Source organism: Anastrepha ludens, chromosome 4, assembly GCF_028408465.1.
Source record: "Anastrepha ludens isolate Willacy chromosome 4, idAnaLude1.1, whole genome shotgun sequence".
Classification (NCBI taxonomy): Eukaryota; Metazoa; Arthropoda; class Insecta; order Diptera; family Tephritidae; genus Anastrepha; species Anastrepha ludens.
This window is the reverse complement of record NC_071500.1, coordinates 62,522,891-62,539,880: the sequence shown is the minus strand read 5'-3', so window position 1 is coordinate 62,539,880 and position 16,990 is coordinate 62,522,891. Positions and strand designations below refer to the sequence as shown.

Genomic DNA, 16,990 nt, shown 5'->3' with positions numbered 1-16,990 from the left:
ACATGCCAATCCATAAAAAAAATTATAAACCAAATAAGATTGCGTGAAAATTATAAGTTTACAGTCAAGATATCCATAAATATAGCTGTGTGGTTATGGCTGATGAAGCATATGTCAAAGCAGACTTTAAGCAGATTCAGGGCACTGAGTTTTATACTGCAACGAAGTCGTTCCAAGTGTCTTTAAGATAAAAGTGTTGGACAAGTTCCCTAAAAAATATTTGGTTTGGTGAGCGATCTTTCAGTGTGGTATGAAAAGCAAAACGATCATTACAACAGGCACTAGAAATCAAGAAATTTATATGAAGAAGTGTTTCCCAAAATGTTTGCTGTTATTCATAAAACAATATACAGATTCAGTTCTGTTCTGGCCCGATTTAGCCGCCTTGCCTTGAACTGCTACGAAGACGACTCGGTAAATATTGTTCAAAAGGCTCAGAACTGTCCACAATTGCGACCTATTGAAAAATGTTGGACAATTGTTAACAGAAAACTGTTAAAAATAAAAAAAGAACTTTAAAATGAGCAGTAGTTTAAAATGAATTGGCAGAGCGCGAAAGATACCGTAACAAAAACTAATGTCCATCGCCTAATGAGATGTTAATTGCGCCAGTTTGTTTATAACCAAGAGAATTGATATGAGTTTTTTGTTTAACATAGTACGCTGAATGAAGAAGAAAATAAAATAAAATAAGTTACAATAGCTTACACAAATTTTATGTTATAATGATTTTAGGTAGATTTGATATCTGGTAAGATTTTGTTTTGCACTCTGAAATCTGTCCACTGTTGTGAGTTTCTCCAAATCATAATTACTCTTTTGAAGCGAAAAAAATATTACCTTTTCACAGACATACATACATATGCACCATACATATAACCATTATAATTTTTACTCTTTAATTGCAGGTCACTTCAATTAAATCGCGCAAATATTAAAAATCGCGCGATATAAGCACAACTACTGTCTAATTATTGCTTGAGCATTGAGAAATCGCAGCGACCGCCATAATTTATATTATAATTGAATCTCCTCAGTCAAAGTCGCATAAACAGAAATAAACAAAAAAACATAATATTACGCAATTGGTTGGCGCACAGCTACTTAATAAGCTCGTCCCATCGGAAGAGGAAGACAACACAAACAGTTCAAAATTTTAACCACCAACCGGTACATTTTTTTCGACCAGTTCATCCTTATCATCCCTCCTACCTCTTCTCGTCTACATCACTACTGAGTTGTTGATCCTTTAAACCATTTTGTGTTTTGAACGGTTTGCTGCTATGGCATCCTCATCAGTGCTAGCTAACAATCCAATTTCGAAACTAGCATCAGCGGTCGCTGTGGACTCCTCGTCATCTACGACTACTACCTCACCTACTCTAATTTCTACACGTAAACGCACTTACGAGACTGCAATCTCAATGCCCTCTGCCCCAACAAAAAGTAGAGGAGCAACTGCAGCTGTAGCAAAAGCATCAATCGCCAGCAAAATGAATATTAATGGCAATGATATTGCCCATAGTGATATATTTGTGGATGGTGTCTGCACTGCCACCAACGCAATAACAAATAAAGATTATACACGCACAGTTTCACAATGTGAACCGGACGAGGAAGCCTCCGGTTCGTCATCAATATATTACGATAGTCCGGTGAAAAGAGAATACGTACCAATACCACAACCTCTACCGACGATCAGCAGTGGCACATCAGATTTTATGGTGAGTAGTGTAAAGCACGACTATAGTAGTATTGCGGCCCAGAAATGTTTGCTATTATTCTTCTAGAGCGTTTAGAATTTTACTGTCAGATGACGTGTAGGATAGGGGTTTTCAAAAGTGTTATAACACAATTTTTGTAAAGTCTATTCGTAGAATCTCAAATGATACAAATGATCAAGAGGCTTAATTTTTTGAATTAGTTTGATCTTATAAAGGTGTTAGCCAGGGTCCTCCAGTAAAGTTCGCCAATCCATATTGGTTGAACATTCAAAAATTGTTTGCAGGCAAATTGATCTAGTATGATTTCTTCTATCCGCTACCAGTATCTGAACTAGAATTTTCGATAATAGTTTGGATTTCCCCTACAAGGAATTGAAGCTATGTATAGTGTGTGCGTAAATAATGTACAGTATGTACAATAGAAGCGTGATCGCTATTACTTAGAAACTATTTGACATTATATATGCATTATATGGGCTTATAATATTTATTATAAAATATATTCAATAAAAATGTAAAGTTAGTTATAATGACTTCACATTTATACTCGTAATGGGTTCACATTTGTTTTATTTTTTTCGGAAGTTGTGAAAATTATGCGAAAATGGAAAATTAGTCGAATTTGCCTTGACAACAGTTGAACCGTCTACATTTGTTTTCCTCTGAGTTTTTACTTAACATTTTCAATAGGTTTGACATCAGAGAAGGCCCATCCAGTTGTATATCCCAGTTTGCTGTTTCTACTATAAATACCTGCGGCTTCGGTGCATTGGGATTGTTGTCTTTTGGAAAATCCAAGGTTGGCGTGTTCTTCCAAACATCTTCTCAGCTGACAGTAATAATGCTTTTTGATAAATTTTATTCATTAAAACTGTATTCAAATTGGCAGTAAACATAAATAAACGACGAATAAAGTTTTCGATTATAAGCAGTACATCAGGACCGACATATGCAACTATTCGCCCAAAGGGAAGATTTATCCATTAATATTACGTTTGAACAATTCCGTTCTAAATTTACCTTAGTCCATTTTTTCAATGTGCTCCGGAATTTGAGGTCTTCTGCGTGTAAACGTCCTCCAATCGTGACTATATATAGTATATATTGACACCACTTTTCCTCATGGGGTTAGAGGTAGTCAGAGACTCGAAAAATGATGTTTTCCAATAAATTTTTTTACTAGTCAATTGCTTTATTTTACAAAAATAAAAACATTGCATTAATACATCATGTTTCGACTTGACTTTAGCAAAATTTCAAAAAAAAAAAAATAATAATAATTGTTAAAGTTATCGCTTTGTGTGGATCCCGTTTCTCCAGAAGTCCCTTGCGGTAATCATTACAAAGAGATCACATCTAAAATCAATCGGACAAGAGAAATTAGTTTTATTAATAGTTAGTCTTGTGTAATAATATGGCAGCCTCAGGAAATATTTTTCAGATTTTCGAGAAAAAAACCGACAATTAATTGTTAAAAAAAAATCCTTCGATCAGGCACGAGTTTTTTATGTTTTGCAAAAACAGTGTACATTTTATTGAAATCTACCAAGCTGTTTTTAAATACCAGTTCAAAAAACATAGTTTTGAGAAAAACGCATTTAAAGTTTTGCTACTTGCGCTCGAATGCTCCGGAGCGCCCGAGCGCCCTTTGTTAATTGTTGAATAACTCGAAAAGTTATATCGGATTCTTTTCAAATTTTCCCACAATAATTTTAAGATATTATACTTTAAGAAAATGCAAAAAAATGCTATTTTTTGAAAATCCTGACTACCCCTAACCCCTTAACACCACTTTTCCTTAAAAGTGTTTCATCTTCACACAACGATAAGTTCGGCTTTGTCACAAACAAATCAATGATCTTCTGCTTTGGAAAGGTTTTTATTTTCTTTTTTTTATGTTGTCGGGGGAAGTCGGAACTTCAATATATCGTTGCACCATTTATTTATGAACATCTCCGCCTTCTTCAAATACTTTGCTTCAGACGCATGTGACATTTTTGGACCTTTATGCTGCAAACAGTCACCGACGTAAACGCAGTCCCCTGTCAGCTGTTACGATCAAACTAATGAGAAGCCCATGTAAATGAAAAATTACTTCCCTTATGTATCGTAGTATCGCAGATTTTATTGCAAAAAGTACATTTCGAAATCATTTACAAAATAAACTTAGAAAAATTATAATTTTTGTTAAAATAGCTTAAAAATACTGTTGAATAATGTTAATTATAGATAAATGAACTATTTGCATTTGTTGGGTTTTGCCTTTGGTTTATTAAACAATGAAAAATTGTAACTGATAACGCGGATGTGTGAAAGTGTGTAAGCAAAAATATCAATGGCAACATTTTGTAGATACAACCAAAGCCATACGCACACAAACCGATGTATTGTGCAAATATGTAACTAAAAGAACGCAGTTCTTCTCTAAGGGATGAGTTTTGCTCAATTTTGAGCTCTCTAGGGGCTGCGGTAAGAGACCACGTACGTCGGTGACTGTTTCCAACATTAGGGTATGTACATAGAAATACTGCCTTAAATTGTTTTTCATATGCGAAACTGATTTTTTAAAAACAACCCACGTTTTCTAAATTTCTTGCAAACTTAACAAATTACATAACGCGTATTGCGAAACGGATACGCTTATTTAGCAGCATTTAATTTTCTTTATAACAGAACTCTAAGTTTGAATTTTCCCGGTCACGCTGCCATTAGGCATATGGTATTTACACCATTTATTAACAATTTATTGAATAGATAAGTGTGTTTTAGTATTACTCAATACGTTTATTGTTTAGATTACAATAGTAAATAATAGTGCAATTAGTAATGCATTATTTATTACATGAGAATTATAATACCGTAAAACCTTATTTTTATAGGATATTTTCTTTTATAAGTAAAAGGTATTTCAACAAAAAGTTTTATTTTAAATTGTAAAAGCAAAGTAAAGGATCCTAATTTTAATTCTTATTATTTTTATTTTGAAGTCAAAACTAACTAAAAGCAAAGGGCTTTTTGGCGAATAGGGTAAGATCGGAGTTGGCAATGGAGCTATGCGAACAATTTAATTAATGAAGTTACCCCTACATAAGTTAACAAAACATGATCGTGTTTGACAGATCCAATTTTAGGAGTCAGAACGTAGCACGCGTTTCATTTTTCTGTTCTTGCTATCTTTAATGTAATTTTAGCAAACGTTATGTAAGCTTTTACTAAATAAATATGAAAATTCTCTTGGCAGTGAATAAAAAATGCCATATTTATGTTGGTTATATAAATAAGGTGGTGAGTGAACCCCTGATACCACTCTTTTTCCAAAATTTGTCTTTTGGACTTGCCATTTTTATCAAATTTGAGCAATTTTGCTTCATTATAGTCAGGATGTTATGCTTTTTTCGTTTTTGAAAATGACCGTTATATGGGGCGGGACGTGGTGTATTGGCGCATTTTCAATACCCATATACCTTGGATAAAGAGTAATATGTGTACCAAGTTTCATTGAGTGTATTAATTTTTCCTCGAGTTATCGTGCGCACATCAGACGGATGGACAGACAGGCATGTCAACATCCTCATCATTCTGAGGATTTTGGTATACATATATATCTATAAGTCTATATATATTTCGATCTTTTTATGCTGTTACATATAACCGTTATGTGAATAAGGTTATACTTCCCGGGCACGTGGGTATATAGTAGTGTCATGTTTTCGTACGTTTTAATAACTTAAATAATAAAAATACGGGCCGATATTTCTAATATAAAATTCTTAAAAAAGTGTGTTAAAAATAAACCGGCAAAAACTCGTAAAGTGAATTCATTCAGATTATTTAACGACGTTTACCTACAAGTATTATGGTCACCTGCTCAAGACTAAGGTGAATGTGTTTGTGCGTAAATCAATTGAACCTCCACTGCAGCTGTTGAAAAATGGTAGACAGTTTTTTTATGAAGCCATTTGACTTGCGGAAGGATAATAATGCTAAAGAGTTCTCCATTCGAGAGGTAGCGTGAAGACTCAAGCCACAACTATGAGAAGTGGCTCAGGGTAGAGACCCGTCAATAATATAAGATGTGTGGCCTGCCGTTTGTTTTCATTTCTTATACTATATTTACTTATTGTCAACTGAATTATACACTCACTCCTTTGCTATACATACAACGCTCCATTCGAATTTTCCATTGTTCGAAACAGTGCACATGCTGCTTTCTTCTTTTAAAAAGGTGCTGCTTTCATCTTAAGAAACAGATAGAACTCACTGCTGCCTTTGCCTAGAAGCCTCTTGATTGATAACGTGGAATGAGTTGGCGCATTGGAGAGCCCATGTTGTCCTTCCTCTTTAAAATTTATTATCAAAATCAGTGTCCTATTCGCCAAACCTTACGAATCACCTGAAGTGATGAGGTTAATTTTTGGTTAAATGGACAAGTAAAATTGCCCGATTTATAGTAATAAAAATCTACGTGAAATTCATTAGGCACAGAAAAAGTCATTGCTTTGAGTGAATCTTGCACAAGGAATTACACGTCAATTACAAGGATGAGCTATTCGCCCGACATTTTATTTTACAAATATGATACAAAAAATTGTGGCATTATCACTTATACTATACAATATTTTATTTCATTTTACAGTTCGATAGTTCTCGGTCTTTAGTGTCCCATCCCGGAATCAAATGTAGGCTTAAATTAATTAGTCTCACAGGTTTGGTTGTTGGCGCAAAAAGTTATATGCATTCAAAACATTTGAGTCGTGCGATTTCCATTAATATATAGAAATTGTATGCCATATTTTAACAAACGTTTAATTGATTCCAACCAGAAGGCAATTCGTCTTTATTTAAAAACATAATTGCTTTTTAAAAAATTGTAAATGATCGTCTATTTATTATCAATTAAATTCATCACAGCCTTGCAATGTGATGCAAACTCGATGTTTATTGGAGTCTATACGATTCCTGCATGAAATGCTCAGTACAATAGCACATATGTACTTACAGTTATTAAATAAATCACAGCATATTTTTCTATAACAAACAATGGCCATCCGTTACGTGTTTGGCAACTGTGAGGCGCTCCAAATCTCTGAATAAAAAAGTGTCTATCTGCAACCCGATAATAGCTCCACATTATTACATATATGTATGTATACGGAATATGTTCAAGCTTTGACTAGTGGTCGTTTCTACTTCTAAAGCAAAAATGTAAGATTATCATAAAAGCGAATTCATGCAAGGTAATAGCGGTATGCAAACACACAAACAAAATAACAACAGAAAAAAACAGATAACTTTGACATTCAAACCACCAAATTGTAACAAAAATAAACAAATATGCTGTTCTATCACTTTGTATGAATTCGCCTAGACTGCCATATTGCAAGTTCTAACAGAGAAGAATAAATATATCAATGCGGTAAATAAGCTTAAAAGAAGATCTTGGCGTGCTTGAGGGGAGGAAATTTATACGTTGTATATAAAATTGTATAAAACGAAGCCATCGGTGAACGCAAGTAGTCATTCGAGGATTAGATCGCACGGTGCATACAGTGACGTGGATATATAAGAATACCGATTCCGCCATCTGCTTTGTTTAGGCTGTGTACCTCGTCGGCTTAATTGAATGGAATTGGCAAAGCTAAATAGTGATTACTCTATTAAGAGGCGATTGCTTAATTGCCTAATTGAGTGATTTGTTGTGGTGTTTTTTTTTTTCGTAAGAATGTCGCATTTATTCTGTATCGTGGTCTTTCTCAGGGCTGCGTGTTCTTTTCTTGAACTGTTACACTTTTGTCAATAAAATGTGTTGCATTTTCTACCCTCTATAAAAAGTGAGAGTGAGCGTTGTGCAGCTGATTTTAGTTGATCTGTGTACACTAGTTTGTCAAAATAGTTGTGCAAAAACGTTAACTGTAATATATGTATATACATACATACATATAATTTATTACATACATTAAATATATGTATAATTTGTGGAAGTGCTGAATTTTGGTAGTTTTTTCTCATGTGCAATACGCATCATTTTCGTAGGTCGTATGGCAACAATGCGAGAAAAGAAAATACTGTTAGTGTTTCGATGTAAATGCTGGTTTATTTAAAATTCTTGAGCTCAAGTGCTGATTTCGGTTTTGTCATTATGTGTATATTATGTACTTGACTCATAGTATACTATATGCACATTCACTACAGTGAAATCCTCTGACTTCGATCTGGTGTTCTTTCAGTTGGTGTGGAATGGGAAAAAGAGTTCGCGGGCTTTCTCTTTGCCGCACGAGCAGCTGCTGAATTTTTCACAATAATGTTTTAGGATGTGTCTATTGCTTTCCTTTGCATACTCATTCGAAAATACTGCTTGATACAATAAATGATCCCTCGCTCCCACGCCAGTCGGGTCTGCGCTTCTGGAACAGCAAGAATTATGAAAACGTTTATGTTGGATGTTTTATGTTACTACAAAAAGAAGAACCAATTATCATGGTATCTATTTTTAGATTATTTATAATTCCAATATCAACGTAATTATTATAATAGAATCCTCCTATGCTTAAAAAGAAAGAATATTAAAAAATAAATAGTAAAGACAAAGTTGGCGGCCGCCGTAGCCGAATGGGTTGGTGCGTGGCTACCATTCGGAAATCACAGAGAACGTAGGTTCTAAAATTAAGAAAAACATTTTTCTAATAGCGGTCGCCCCTCGGCAGGCAACGGCAACCCTCCGAGTGTATTTCTGCCATGAAAAAGCTCCTTATAAAAATATCTGCCATTCGGAGTCGGCTTGGAACTGTAGGCCTCTCCATTTGTGGAGCGGCATCAATACGCACACCACAAATAGGAGGAGGAGCTCGGCCAAACACCCAAAAAGGGTATACGCGCCAATTATATATATATATACTCGTATAAAGACAAAGCTTTTTGAAATTAGTTGTTTTGTTAAGAGTTAATATATTGGGTCAGTGAACATACTACGTATGTATGTGAAAATATTTTTGGATTGTAGATAAAATCACAAGCCACCAAATGACACTAGTTGTGAACATGGTTTCTAGCTATTTTAATTTTCCGCATAGGGCATATATGAAGAAAAAAAAAAGTCGATGAGTAAAACAAACTGTACAAAGAGAAATTGGCAGTAATAAAACCATGAAATAAATGCAACCCGCTGCTTGTGTGTACTAACATCAACCCGCTATTGTTTAATTTTTTTTCATATATTATATATACAGTTGTGTTCATAATAATAGCAGTGGGGAAAATAAGACTTAATTCAGAATAAACGAAATAAAATGTTTAATTTTTTTTAATTGGATAATGAAAGCAAATGTAATTACTACAACTTTTGCACTTTGCTCCAATAAAATGAAAATGCAGTGAAATTCAACAGAAACACAAAATAAAACGTGCAGTAAAGATACAGCTAAAATAATATTTAATCGTATTCTGAGCTGGGTAAATGCAATTATATTAAAATTACAATAACATTTCTCAGTTTGTAATAGGTAATCAATTCCTTCAGTTCACAGCAAAATATTTGATTACTTTTTCAATCCCTTTTTACCAAGTGGTTTAAAAGGAATTAAAAATATAATCTTTTTCTTACAATTCCCCAAAGGATAAAACATGCGTAGTTGACCCTGAAATATATATATTGTAATATACAGAAATAAGTGCAGATAGAGAAATCTAATAATTTTTTTCCTACCAAGTCTATTTTTTTCATCGACAAAATTTGTGGAAAGAGTAGATTTTGATTGCACCAGACTCTCGTGTACTGATCTCTTGGTCATCAGCCAACAAATTATTTAATAAATTTCTTGGATTACATTTTAAATTACTTTAAGGAATCGCAAATGGAATTGGGAGCAAAAATATATTTTTTCAATTGCATTCACCGGAGATGAAAAAATTGATTATATTCTCAGTTCCTTTCAAAGTATAATACAAAATCGTTTGAAATTACTTCTTAGAAATTGAAAAAGTAATCAGTTCCTTTTCTATTAACTGAAGGAATCGATTACTAATTGCAATTCTTCGTAATTTGTAATGAGAGTAATTTTATTCCAAAAGGAATCATTACACCCCAGCTCTGGTCGTATAGCTCTTATTTCGAATGACGGCGGCACATCTGCACTGCACCAAGTCCACTAAGTTATTGCATTTTTCGACTGAGATATTTGTTCATGTGGAGCGTCCAACTTCCCACAAAGCGCATTTGCATTGATTGGATTTCTTTGGAAAACACTGTGTTTTATGACCTCTCATAAATTAAGTTTAGATTTGGCGATTGCGCTGGCCAAGTATTACGTTCGTGTTGTTATCCCGAAAGAAGTTTTGAGTCGTTGCCCCGTTTGGAGGACTCACTTCTGTATATGGCAGCATAACTTTTTCTAGGATTTCAACGTATTCGTGCTGTTTTTTTTACCATTATATTTATACATCGCTCCTGCACCGTAATAGGAAAAGCAACCGCATACCGTTATTTTAGATCTTCCATGTTTAACAACTTTCACGATGCATTAGGGTTGATTACTCGCTTTTTCTTACATCCTGACGCCGACTTTTCGAACCGAATAACTACACAAAATATTTCGTCATTTTGACAGTGCCCATTGACGTGAATATCTAAGAAGATTAGCTTATTCTTTAAGTGCCGCTTGTCTAAAAGTGGTACCTTTCGTGGATTGCGGGCTTTCAAATTTGATTAAAACAGATTTTTGCTACTGCACTCACATTAAACTGTAGCTCTTTCTCCTTAATCTTTCGGGAAACTGACTGTCGTCTTACTGAACTGTTTTGCGGTAAATTTTTTCATTCTTTAGTCGAGTGAAATTCCTGGCAGTGGTTCCATCAATACATAAATACATACATATTTTTTGACATAATAGAAGAGCAAATAACTGTGTCTTTGGATATTTAAGCCTAAACTGTCTGTATATAAATAAAATATGCACTTCTTTAAACCCAATCGAATTCAACAATCAAATTTCGTTTTGTGTCACAATCAAAATGTGTACTTAAAAGCTGACAAATGAATAATGAACATAAACAAAAGTACTCCTTTTATTCGTAAATTTAAAAATAAAATCGACTTTGTCTCATTTTTAATGCTATAAAAATATTCGCATTTTGACATAAATTCTTAACTTCAATAACGTATAATGAATAAAAAGTTTTGGGAAGAGAATAAAATTATATATTTACTGAATAAATCAAATTAAAAATAACAACGTATTACTCGCTATCGCAAAGACAGAGTTTTGTCCGTCTCAAATTCTATTTCTGAAAAGTATATAGTATGAGCGAGCCCAAAGGGAAAATAAACAATAAGATGACAACAAAGTTGGTATCGGCTAAACCAATGGCCATTAAAATGCTACCAATGCAAATGGATTTTAACGAATATGTAAATGCAAAAATTTAATTTATAAAAATTTTATAAAAATATATTTGTTTCAGTTTGAAATTAAGTACTCTATTCCCAACTCTCGTCTTTTTTCAGACAATTTGTAAGCCAGCACCTCTTTCCACCGATGAAGAGGCCGTTGTGGAACGTGAGAAGTGTGATTATAATTATAAAATCACCTATCAAATGGCGCGTTCTGGCCAGACGAAACGACGTGTACGTGTTTACGCCGATGGTATTTACGACCTCTTCCATCAAGGTCATGCCAGACAACTAATGCAAGCCAAGAACATTTTTCCGAATGTTTACTTAATTGTGGGCGTGTGCAACGATGACTTAACACATCGCATGAAGGGGCGTACCGTCATGAATGATCAGGAGCGTTACGAGGCTTTACGTCACTGCCGCTATGTGGATGAGGTAAGTGGCAGAAATGTTCAATTATAATTACTACTTTTATTTGTATGGTTCTATGCAAATACTTACATTTGATTGATCGCGCTATTTATGTACAGATCGTTCCAGATGCACCTTGGACTTTGTCGGATGAATTTGTAGCAGCTAACAAAATTGATTTTGTTGCACACGATGACATTCCATACACTGGTGATGGCATGGAGGATATATATGCGCCACTGAAGGCTAGAGGCATGTTTGTGGCCACCGAACGCACCGAAGGTAATAAAATCGAATTTTTTAGTCGAAAAGTCCTTATCGAAATCGATTGATTTCTGACAAACTTTCGAGTGCATACCCGCAATGATAAAAAGGCACCTTCAGTCGTGTTTGATAACACAAACATTTTTAAGTTATTCCTAATATTTGCAAGAAGGTGTTCATTAACGCCAAAAAATTATCCATCTCTCAAAAGTTGAGAGAGGAAAGTGACAATTCGATGCAAGAGATATGTTAATTTTGTGCCAGAGAAATTTTAGCCACCAAATTTATCAATCACGAAAACAAATAATTTGAAAGCATATGACTGAACTTCTCGTAAACAAACGTATACATTTTTTGTGGAATCTGGTATTTTGTGCACCTCTGTCTCGTGTGACGGTTTGAAATTAGCAGCACGATAAAATGTAAAATTTATGATAATTTTTTGCCCAACACAAAAATTAAACAATTCCAGCTGACATGTCTGCTTCTTTTACTGTTTTTTTTTTTTTCAAGTGATGCTCGTTGAATTATCTTCGCTTTTTCTGCGTTTTGGGAGGCAATTTTCGCTTACGCTCTTGATATAGATTGATTTATCATGATGGCTAATTTTGTTATTGAACACAACTATATATAAAAACAATTTGTCGTTCGGATGTGACGCACGATACAAATTTGAGGAAAGCTTACGGAACACATCTTTTATGCTATTCTTATTTTTTCTTTTTATGCCCCAGTGCTATTCCTAGCATTTCTCTTTTTCTGATGAAAGTGTGATAAATATTGGGTATGGGAATAAGTTTCCGTCCTTTCTTAGTCAAAGTTACGAATTATTTAAAGAATTATGTACATAATACATGATATTATGTGAAGTATGTGTCATTGGGAGCTATAACTTTACTCCACCTTTCAGGTAGCATACGGATTCCTCTGACGAAAAATTCGAGTTCTTTTGACTTAATCCATCCAATGAGCCAGTTTGCAATGCTCTCGTAAGAAGTGCACCGCTCTCCAATGGGGGCTGACGGCATTGGTCGGAACAGATGGTAATCAGAAGGTGCAATGTCTTGGGAATACGGTGGATGGGGCAAGATTTCCCAATGCAGTCCCTCTAAATATTTCTGGACCGATTTATCAAAGTATGACCCGGCGTTGCCATGCAGCAAAATCAGTTTGTCATGCCTACTGTTCCATTGCGGCCGCGTTTCTTTGAGAATTCGATTCAGATGCATTAGCTGCAGTCGGTCACGATCGCCAATGATGGTTTCAGATGGAGTTCACAATAAATGACACCCTTCTAATGCACAACATAACCTTTGAAGCATGAATATGTTTTTTCGCTGTCGATGGACCTGGTTTATTTATCAGGCTACAACATTTTTGACGCCTTTTCTTTTCTGCCATATCAAGAAGCATCTCACACGTCAACAAACGTCTCTCGATATCCCCCTCCTTCATTTGACGTGGTACCCAGTTACCTGCTTTTTGGATCATTCCCATCGCGTGCAACTGTCAACGACGGTTGATCTGTTAACTTCCAACTCTTATCATATCACAAGGGTTCGACATGCGCTGTCATCAAATAATTGTTGTAGTCGATATTTATCACTCACGTGCATGTTGCCACTTTGGAAGCGTCGAAACCCCTCTTTAAAAGTTGTATTTGATGGAGCCTGTTTACCGTAAATATGGATCAATATACGACATGTTTCAGCTGCACTTTTCTTTAAAAGGTAATAATGAAGCATGACTTCCCGTAAATGCTGTTTTTTCGGGACGAACATAAACATTTTTGACGTCAGATAAAAAGGATTTTACGCTTCCAACGAATGTCAACTACTGCGATAGAGACCTCACATATACACCTTCAAATTACCAGTATATTAATAGAGCGAACACAAAAATAGTATCAGCAGCGACGCCTCTTTTACGGAGGCGGAAACTTATTCCCATACCCTATTTCATATAAGGCTGATATTGAGTTTGAGTTCTTTCTGTTCTTTAGAATGGAAGCATAAATTATTTGTACCGCTTTGAAAGTTAATGTCTGATGTTTACTTGAGAGAATGCCAAAGTTTTCACCCTTTTGTACATTCTTCTGATAAATCGGTAATTTTAGATATCCGATGTGTTCAGCAGTTCGATATAAAGAACGACGCCGAACATTTATGTGGAATATTTAAACTCTCTATCTCTTTAATAGACACTTTTTGACTCCTTTGCGGAGAAGGACGAAAAATACTAATAACAAAGGAATATAACCGGTTAAAAAGGACAAAAAAAAAATGTTTGCCATCAAATTATACTGTACAGGGGCCCATACACGATAGCCACCGAGAGATTGTGCCGTCAAGCACGATCCACATACCGCACTAGTAAACTTATGTACACTAGCGTGCACAATACTAATTTTTTTTACAAAAAATGCGCGAAGAAGATCGTTAGAAATAAATAAAAATTTGTGCAGTTCGGAACCTTCAATTTTCCACAAACACGGGATATACTCATAGAATTCGATTAGTTTACCCTAAATGTTTTTTATAATTCATATCGAGAGATCAAAATCACAAATGTTTTTTTTTTTTTGTATATATTATATTTATATACATAATAGTACTGCATATAATATATATAATATTAAAAACAGAGCTCTGGAAATTAATTCATTCATATTATTATCTCTTCTATACGATTAGGCGTTTCCACATCAGATATTGTAGCACGTATTGTCAAGGACTATGATTTATATGTTCGTCGAAATTTGGCGCGTGGCTACTCAGCCAAAGATTTAAATGTCTCATTCCTTTCGGAGAAAAAGTTTCGATTTCAAAATAAAATGGATGAGCTGAAGGATCGCGGACGTAGGGAGCTGACCAAAGTGAAGGATGATATCATCACAAAATGGGAGGAAGCATCTCGTGATTTCATAGACGCATTCCTTTTACTTTTCGGACGGGAGCGTCTCAATCATTTGTGGAATGAATCTAAAGGGAAATTGATTCAAGCACTTAGTCCACCCGGCAGTCCGAGTGGTTCAGTGAATGGCGATGATGAAGACGATGGCGATTATGAAGATGACATTGATTTCGAAACGGCACGCATTCCGGCAAGTGCTGCGCGGATTCGTATCCCTGATAGTCCTTCAGTGCGTGGTAGCACTGGACGCGGATCATCTGCGACTGCCACCGCCGAAGCGGCTCAATTGGACAATGAAGATGACGATGCTGGCGAATATGAGCATAGAAGTAATTAGAATAATAGATCACCAAATATTTCGTAGGTAATATTATTATTGTAACGCAAACATACGAAAATAATAGAAAGAAGAGTTACATTAAAACTAAACACAATTATTTGCAGACATGTGAATGTCTTTGAAAACTTTTCGTCAGTGATGAAGCATAAGATAAAAAAATACCTACTAAATAAAAGCTGAGGTTGCGCAAGTAAAAAAAAGTATTAAGACCACAAAATTACTTAGAGTTCTACTTTTTGTTAGTTGACCAAAACAGAAGGAAGTGAGGCAAGAGAAGAGTTATGCTTTCAAATAAACCGTTATATTAGTACAACATATTTACAGATATGTGTAAATTCGCATTTTGAAAATCTGTACTCGGAGTTAGTCGAGTCGAATACACAAAAGTAGGATTACTAAATATGGCCGTGGCCCACGGTATTGCACATCTTTTATCTTTTTACTCAGCTATAATTGATTTGACGACAAACCGCCAACATTTCAGAAAAGAAACAGCAGCAACAAGCCACAAAATACGATGCTATTTACTCTACAATTTCTAAGTAGTTTAGTCTATGGTTACTCCTTAGTCTTCAACCCTATGAATATAGTTAGTAAGGAACACTTGTTAAATAACTGTGTATTTATGCTTTCATAGATAACTGTGGACATTTTACAAAACTTCGTACTTTCTACTTGTAATCCACAAGTTTTTAAATTTTTAGGGGAACATTTAAACTATTAAACATCCACAACTGACGTTTAGGAATCCAAATTAATAAAACAATTTATATAATTATATTATTATATTTTTCTATTAGAAATCAAGGTTTATGGTATTTAAGCGAAAAACGATTTATTGTCAAAAGTCCACAGGTATACTCGTATGTATACACCACATACACATATGGTCACCGAAATAAGTGCATACTATACCTATACAATATAAGTAAATCCCTCAGTAAAGTTTTGCGATACTTTTTTGAAAACATTACAAAAAACAATTTCTCTTGTTTTAATTTTACAAAAACTAATTTAAAATTATGTTTTGGTGCGTAGGAATGAAGTTTTCAAAGCTATAAGGCAAAAAAAAATTGTTAAGTAACCCACGACTGCCTTCTGACTTTATTCGAATGGGACACCTGCGAGTGCTGTGAAGTATTGCTAATAAAATGCATCATAAAAAACAAAATCAATTATCTGATAGTGGTGCTATTATACAAATTTCTCAAAAGTAAGATCTGGTAATCTATTATTTCTTCGTAAAGTGAATTTTTAGAAGAGGTGGGATTTTTGTGTATAAAAGATAGTCAGACTTATCACTTAGTGCGTCGTAAAAAGAAAGCTACGAATACAATAACCCTTGGGAACTCGAAAAAAGTGCTGTAAAACTCGAATGCCAAATTTTGATTTTTCAAAACCAGCTGGTACGTAGCAAACAAACAAATTTAGTTAAAAAATGATTTCTTTCGCGTTATTTTGTAACTTTTTGTTTTTTTTTTTTTTGTGCGATTCAAGTGAATTCTATTGGAACTTGTGTAATAATAATTTTGAATGATGAGAAGAAGCAGCGACATTTAAGAATACTTCAATGCAGCGCAATGATGTCACTTTGTAAGTATGACACTCTGAAAGGAAAATTGGCGGTCCCAAGCTGTTTACTTACTCTTTTTGGCTTCTGGTTTAACCATCTCCAATTTCTGGATGTTCTTGTAATAGTTCCAGCGTTTTGGTGACGCGTTAAATTGAATACTCACACTTCAGTAATTTACCGTATTTTTGTAAATTGGTAAAATATAAGTGGTTATTCCTTCAGAATATTATTTTCGAACTTTTCTTCGATAACCAAAACTCGCCGTAACAAATTCGTTGAAAAAAAATTGTGAATTGCTATACGAATTTTGAATTTGCAACGAAGCCATTCGAACTCGTGATGCCGTTTTCGTAGAATATACGAAAACTGCTGAACTC

The 16,990-nt window shown here is 34.5% G+C and overlaps 1 protein-coding gene and 1 long non-coding RNA gene across 8 annotated transcripts in view; one reads left to right on the top strand and one right to left on the bottom strand.

The window, feature by feature from the left end:
* Positions 1–16,023, top strand: part of LOC128859543 (choline-phosphate cytidylyltransferase A) — a 45,281-nt gene extending 29,258 nt beyond the window's left edge. For 3 of the 7 annotated variants that reach the window (XM_054096448.1, XM_054096449.1, XM_054096450.1), the window contains exons 2-5: positions 909–1,724; positions 11,224–11,547; positions 11,643–11,805; positions 14,481–16,023. In XM_054096448.1, coding sequence (XP_053952423.1) covers positions 1,284–1,724; positions 11,224–11,547; positions 11,643–11,805; positions 14,481–15,037 — 1,485 coding nt within the window. In that variant the 5' untranslated portion in view covers positions 909–1,283 and the 3' untranslated portion in view covers positions 15,038–16,023. Of the gene's footprint in view, positions 1–908; positions 1,725–7,349; positions 7,441–8,950; positions 9,174–10,894; positions 11,128–11,223; positions 11,548–11,642; positions 11,806–14,480 lie in introns of those variants that run through there. The other 4 variants (XM_054096451.1, XM_054096453.1, XM_054096454.1 and 1 more) reach the window with 4 other exon arrangements.
* LOC128859546 (uncharacterized) lies at positions 6,258–7,170 on the bottom strand. Its single transcript, XR_008454170.1, has 2 exons — positions 6,724–7,170; positions 6,258–6,559 (listed from the first exon to the last, which is right to left on the bottom strand). It is a non-coding gene; the product is annotated as an uncharacterized LOC128859546 (long non-coding RNA).
* Positions 16,024–16,990: the final 967 nt, after the last annotated feature.